The sequence below is a fragment of the Pteropus alecto genome, unplaced genomic scaffold (assembly GCF_000325575.1).
Source record: "Pteropus alecto unplaced genomic scaffold, ASM32557v1 scaffold49, whole genome shotgun sequence".
Lineage (NCBI taxonomy): Eukaryota > Metazoa > Chordata > Mammalia > Chiroptera > Pteropodidae > Pteropus > Pteropus alecto.
This window is the reverse complement of record NW_006443131.1, coordinates 740,288-747,235: the sequence shown is the minus strand read 5'-3', so window position 1 is coordinate 747,235 and position 6,948 is coordinate 740,288. Positions and strand designations below refer to the sequence as shown.

Sequence of the window (6,948 nt, the reverse complement as noted above, 5' to 3'; positions counted from 1 at the left end):
GATCCCACGAGCCGGTGGGCAGCGGCGGCAGCCACCTCGCCTTCGGAGGTGTCCCCCGTTCGCCTCAGCTGCGGGCGCACTGTGGGCGCCCAGGCAGCCCCGGGGGGGGCAGAGAGACGGGCCCGGGGCGCCCAGACGTCGTGGGGCGCGCGGCGGTGGAGCCGCGCTGCTTCCCTCAGACCCACCTTGGGGCGTCTCGGCCAGGTGATCTCTGCGTAGGGAGGAGGCTCGCGGCCGTTGGCCCCGCCGCCCTGCAGGCCGGCCGTCTCCTCCGGGACAGGGGCCTGGGGGGCAGCTGCGGAGAGCGCGGACTCACCTGTGCACAGCGGAGGCTCAGCAGTGTGGGGTCGGGGCGGCCCCTGCCCCAGCCGCAAGCCCGCCCGGCTCGCCCCAGCCCTGCGGCCCCACCCTCAGCACCCCCGCGCCCGGGCTTTACCGGGGTGCTTCTCAGGCCGACACTGGCCCGTCTTCCCACAGGGCATCCCGACTCCCGCCGCTGCCCCTCCCCCGGCACGCCCGGCCCGGCACCTGCCTCTCCCGGCCTCCATCTTCCTCCTCTTCCTCCAGGTCCACATTCCGGCCCCCAGGCTCACCATCAGAACCACGAGGACGAGGACCCAGCTCCAAACAGGCCATTTGCTCTGGAGAGAACCTGGGACAGAGGCCGGCGTCAGGCATGTCTCCGTTGGGCCTGATGTGGGCACGTGGGACCACGGGGGTCTCTGTAGCCCGGATGGACGGACACCGTGCTGCCCTGACAGATTCCCCGCTTTCTGGCCTCTGCGCACACTGGCCACGGCCACTGGGGTTCCTGTCCCGTCTGTGCAGGAGCCTCGGGGGCCCCTGCCACCTGGGGCGCCCCTGCTCAGCCCCCCAACCGCAGAGCCCAGAAGACAAACACTGCAGGAGGGGGTGGGGGAGAGGCGCCCCGGAGCTCTGCCCTGGCGCCCACCCACTGCCTCGGGGAGACTGCGCCCCACAAGGGCACTCGGGCCAGCCTCTCTCCGGGACGCTTTCCGCACCCCAACTTCTTTCTTGTCGGCGCTCGAACCAGATACTGTCCCCTCAGCTCGGGCCCTCGTATAGCTTCGCGTTCGGGAACTGCCGGCTCCCCCACCTCGATGAGCTGATTCTGACCATTACTGGCACGGTGCGTGTCACACGCGGGTCCGACGACCCAACGTGGATCACGATATTATTCTGAGTCTCACGATAGCCCTCTGAGTGGATAAAATGGTCCCTTTTTCGGAAAGGTTCCCAAAATTAAGTAGCTCGTCCAGGGTCACATAGCTAGGGACTCTCTCCCGGACCCCGGTGCCCGGGTCCCAGCCGGAGTGTGCGGGTCGGATGCCGAGTGGCCCAGCAGGGAAGAGACGAGGAGGAGAGTGTTTGGATGGAGCCCCGAGGAGCAGGCAGAGCTCAGGGGACGCTGGTGGCTCCGTCAGGGGAGTGGGTGTTGCAGGAAACCAGGGCCTGAGGCTGCTTTGCAAGGCTCCCACCCCAGTCTCCCCTGCGGAGTCCCTGCCTGAGGTGGCTCTCTGGCTGCTGGGGAGCTGTGGGTAGCCGCTGTGGTGGCTGCAGTAGTCACAGAGCAGAACGGTGACTATGTTCTCAGAGGCCAGGCAGCGTGCGTCTGGCCTGCAGCAAAACCAAGCCTGCACCCGCTGCCCGAGCTGTGAGCACGGGGCCTCCAGGGAGGGCCCGCGCTTGGGGGCCACCAGCACGCAGGGCTGAGGGCTCTGTAAGCCGCCTTGGATTCCGGTGACTGATGCAGCCTCCAGGCTCCTCGATGCTGGGCAAGGCCTGGGCACCTGCCAGTCCCACGTCTATGGCGCGGGGGAGGCTGCTGAGTCCGTACACTGGTCCAGTTTCTGGACTTGCAGGTTCGAAGACTCTAACGAGCTCGGGGCCATTCGCCGGTGGCGTTTCATCTCCGCTTGCAGCACAGACACGGCCTGAAACCGGCCCTCGGTGCCCCGCCTCCCGAGTCCCCTGCTCTGGGCCAGCCCTGCCCCCTCCCCCGGGCTGCACTCACCCCTCCGCAGACAGACGCTCTCCAGGTGTAAGGTCACGTTCTTCCTGTCCACGGGGTTGCTGACCACGCAGGTGAGGTGGCCATCCAACTGGTCCCAGGGCAGGCTCAGGCTCAGGTGCCTGGAGCTGGTGGCTGACTCCAGCACCCCTCTCTGCTCCGGCTCCTCGGGGAAGTCCTTACTCAGCCAGGTCACCGTCAGGTCCCCTGTGGTCCCCGGGACTGCACACTCCAGGCTGACATTGCACTGGCCCATCGTGCTGGATGACGAGTGAACTTGGATCTGTGGGTGGGGGATGGGCTCTGGGGCAGAAGGGGCGAAAGAGAAACTGAGCCTCAGGAGTGGGGGCTGCACCAACACGCAGCCCACTCTCGCCTGACGTTCCACACACAGGCCTGGGGAAGGGACCTACCCGCCGCGGCCCAAGCGGCTCTGACTCCCAGCCCGGGAACAGGTGCTCGAGGCTGTTATTTGCTAAGTCTAGATGATTAAATAGCCATGATGTATATGACAATTATGTATTAGATATGATAATCACACGTATTTCCACATATATAATAAATGCAACACAGGAGGGGTTAAGAATACAGTGGAAAAAACATATTAAAGTTCTTCTTTTGTTCAGAGAAAAATAATACCAATTGTCTTTAAATGCTGAAGTGAAAACTTAAGTTTGGTAACCGGTAGGTGTCACTACCAAAGTATCATAGAAGAAAATGCGAGCGAATAAAAGGCAAGAAAAATGATAAATAAAAAACAGTAAATGAGATGTCAGCAGCAAGTGTATTGAGTGCATTATTTTCCCCCACGAAAAAGTCAGGACTTGGATCAAGTAAATCCAGCCGTGCGCTCCTTATATCAGCTAAAGCAAAGATCAGAAAGAGATGGAAATGATGTCACGAAGGCGGCTGTGGGTGGCAAGAGTCGCTCCAGACCAAATGAAACCTAAGATACAAATGTGGTTCAAATAGAGCCATTTTAGATTAATGTTCATCTGACACCATTGAGGACAAAATGAAAACCACAGCAGTGCTGCAGGTGCACAGCGGAAGGACCGAGCCCGCGATGGCTGAAGTGGGTTATTCTGCTGTGGCGGCCAGATTCACGAACAGATGAGAACTGAAACAAGTCGAATGGAATGCCTGTTCCCGTGTTCCGAAGCACAGATGGGTGTTTGGAAATCTCCTGTTCTTAGGGGCATTTTAAGTGTTCACCCAGCAACTGGTTTCTGTGTGTTTCTATTACATGCTCTATTCAGCGGGTGCTTGAGTATTAACACGGCAGGAACGATCAGCAGCTCTAGAGAAATGGCGTGTTTCCGTAGGTGTCCTCGGAATCCTGCTTAAGTCTACTGGATAAAGGAACTGCACACACGGGCGTGACGCCAGGACTGCAGGCCACGCCCCGTGCACAGGGGAGCAGACCACACACGGAGCAGACCACACACGGGGGAGCAGAGCACGCACGGGGAGCATACCACACACGGGGAGCAGACCACGCACAGGGGGAGGATCACGCACGGGGAGCAGACCACACACGGGGAGCACCACACACGGGGAGCAGATCACACACGGAGCAGACCACACACGGGGGAGCAGAGCACGCACGGGGAGCAGATCACGTACGGGGAGCAGACCACGCACAGGGAGCAGATCACGCACGGGGAGCAGACCACGCACGGGGAGCAGATCACACACGGAGCAGACCACACACGGGGGAGCAGAGCACGCACGGGGAGCAGATCACGTACGGGGAGCAGACCACGCACAGGGAGCAGATCACGCACGGGGAGCAGACCACGCACGGGGAGCAGATCACACACGGAGCAGACCACACACGGGGGAGCAGAGCACGCACGGGGAGCAGATCACGTACGGGGAGCAGACCACGCACAGGGAGCAGATCACGCACGGGGAGCAGACCACGCACGGGGAGCAGATCACACACGGAGCAGACCACACACGGGGGAGCAGAGCACGCACGGGGAGCAGATCACGTACGGGGAGCAGACCACGCACAGGGAGCAGATCACGCACGGGGAGCAGACCACGCACGGGGAGCAGATCACACACGGAGCAGACCACACACGGGGGAGCAGAGCACGCACGGGGAGCAGATCACGTACGGGGAGCAGACCACGCACAGGGAGCAGATCACGCACGGGGAGCAGACCACGCACGGGGAGCAGATCACACACGGAGCAGACCACACACGGGGGAGCAGAGCACGCACGGGGAGCAGATCACGTACGGGGAGCAGACCACGCACAGGGAGCAGATCACGCACGGGGAGCAGACCACGCACGGGGAGCAGATCACACACGGAGCAGACCACACACGGGGGAGCAGAGCACGCACGGGGAGCAGATCACGTACGGGGAGCAGACCACGCACAGGGAGCAGATCACGCACGGGGAGCAGACCACGCACGGGGAGCAGATCACACACGGAGCAGACCACACACGGGGGAGCAGAGCACGCACGGGGAGCAGATCACGTACGGGGAGCAGACCACGCACAGGGAGCAGATCACGCACGGGGAGCAGACCACGCACGGGGAGCAGATCACACACGGAGCAGACCACACACGGGGGAGCAGAGCACGCACGGGGAGCAGATCACGTACGGGGAGCAGACCACGCACAGGGAGCAGATCACGCACGGGGAGCAGACCACGCACGGGGAGCAGATCACACACGGAGCAGACCACACACGGGGGAGCAGAGCACGCAGCCTAAGGGACAGGGAGACCCTGAGCTAGTGCCATGTCCCTCAGGAAGCTATCGGCCAAGGAGGGGCAGGGGACAGGTCTGGGACCAGGAGCAGGGACGCCTCTGGTGCCCGGTCCGCCCTGCCGTGCTGGGAAACCCCAGCTGGCCGGTCACTGCCCTCCCCCCACTCCTGCTCCCCCAGCCGGCTTTGCCGTGGACGTCGGGGACGTCACCGCCCGCAGAGCCATTGGCCCAGGTCATGGATGGGAAGGGCCAGTGGGCGCGGTGAAGGGCAGCAAGCTGGAGCGGGGCATGTGGGGACGAGTGTTGGAAAACGAGGCTGGAGAGGCGGCTAGGGACCAGGTCCTGGGTGGGCTGGGCTCCTTTTCCCAAGAGCCATTTGTCCTGCAGGAAACGGGACAGGAGAATAACAGGAAGCCACTGCGCTTTAAAAGACCAGCTGCAGGAGGGTGATTTGGAAGTGGGGAGAGACCAGAGACAGAGGCGGCCAGGAGGCCACTGCGACCGGAGAGGAGGGGGACTAGCGGTGACGGTGACGGTGACGGTGACGGTGACGCGGGCGGAGGCACCGGCCCCTGAGGGAGGGCGCTCTGGCAGGGCGGCGCCCTCGGCTGTGCTCCCCTCCCGCCCACGTGGGGGCTTCTCACGGGCTGGGGAGCCCCAGGGGACAGGGCCTGGGTCTCCCGCCTCTTCCGCTTGGGTCTAGCACAGGACTGAGTCCTGGGCCCTCACTAGCGGGGCCCCAGGCCAACGGGTCTGCAAGCGGGTGCCCCGCGGACGCGCCCTAACCGCCCGTCTGCTCCTCACGCCTTTCCTTCGACTTTTGCGACGTCCGGGGTTGTTGCTTTGGCTTTGCCAGCCTTCGGGGGTCACTCGAGAATTTTTAAATCGGTTTTCGAAACAACCAACGAGAGACGTTTCTTACAGAATCGTGTATTTCTCATCATCATTTTCGTAGTATTTTATGATTGAAGAACGTTTTTTTACCCTTTCGGGCTAAGGGGCTCTGGCGCGCCCCGTCCCATTTCACGCGCGTTTCATGCCTTGTGGGAAAGGTGTAAAATTAGATTTCCCTGGGATGTGACCCTTAAAATTTAATAGAATGTTTAGAGCATCAGAAGAGATGCAGAAACACTTAAAAAGAGGTGTTTTTAACCCCGATTTCAGGCTGACGTCCGTTATTCTGGTGGCCGCAGAGGCCGGCTGGGGCACGGCCCACCCCTTACCGTATAAGCAGAGTCTAAAGGCTTCCTCCAGGGATTTTCCTGACTTGAATTTGGTTTTCGCCGTGTATCGCCCGCTCATTTGCACAGTGAGGTTCTCGATGACCAGGAAGGCCTTCTCCGTGAGCTTGAACTTGGCCTTGTACTCTCGGTCGAGGTCGTACCATTCGGGACGAGGGCCGTTCGGCTTCCAGGAGACCAGCAGCTGCTGTGTCCGGTTGTCCGGGTCCCAGGCCCACTCGGTCTCTCGGACGTCCGGCAGCGAGGTCGAGTTCAGCTGCAGCTGGGCCGAGGCCCCCACCGCCCTTGTCAAGGTGCAGGAGGAGCTGGGGTCCCGGGCAGCCTGGGAGCCTGGGGGGGGAAGAGCTAAGAGTCGGGGAGAGAAGCAGAGTCAGCGTGGGGCTGGGGTGTCTGCTGCCCGCCTTCACGGCACGAAGGCGGAATCTCAGATTCGTTACGAGAGGGTTAGCGACGTTTTTGTTTTTTTTTTTTTTGAACGGACAGGGAAGCAAAGCTGCGGACGTCGCTTGCTCAAGTGCTGGCCCAGACGTGGCCGTTCGGAGTCAAGCGCACGTCTGTCACCCTCCCAGGCTCGCACACCTTCCTTCTCTTGCGGTTCGCACCGAACACGGCCTTTGTTCGAATTCCAGAAAAAAGAACCCGCACACATTAGCGTTGGCAGACAGCCAGCCCCCCCTCCACCTGCTCGTGCGCGCCGGGGAAATGCGCGTGGCAGCCTGGCTTCCGGCCCATCGCGCCTCTGAAACTGCCCTCGACGCCACTGACGACGCCCTGGAACGAGCAGGCCCCGCGGTCCCTGGCTAGTCCCACTCTCACGGGACTGTCGCACGGCGTTTCACACGGGACTCTTCTTTCTGCCTTGAAACGCTGTGCATTGGATACGAACTCCGACCCTCCGGGCCTGGGCCGGCCGCGCCCCGCCGCGCCCCACGAGCCAGGC

The 6,948-nt window shown here is 62.1% G+C and overlaps 1 protein-coding gene across 1 annotated transcript in view; it reads right to left on the bottom strand.

Annotated features, from left to right (window-relative positions):
* Nucleotides 1-410: 410 nt before the first annotated feature.
* Nucleotides 411-6,948, bottom strand: part of LOC102891890 (CD48 antigen-like) — an 18,483-nt gene continuing 11,945 nt past the window's right edge. The window contains exons 2-4 of the mRNA XM_015598283.1: nt 5,991-6,338; nt 2,036-2,335; nt 411-652 (exon numbers count right to left, since the gene is read on the bottom strand). Of these exons, the coding sequence (XP_015453769.1) occupies nt 411-652; nt 2,036-2,335; nt 5,991-6,338 (890 nt within the window). The remainder of the gene's footprint in view (nt 653-2,035; nt 2,336-5,990; nt 6,339-6,948) is intronic.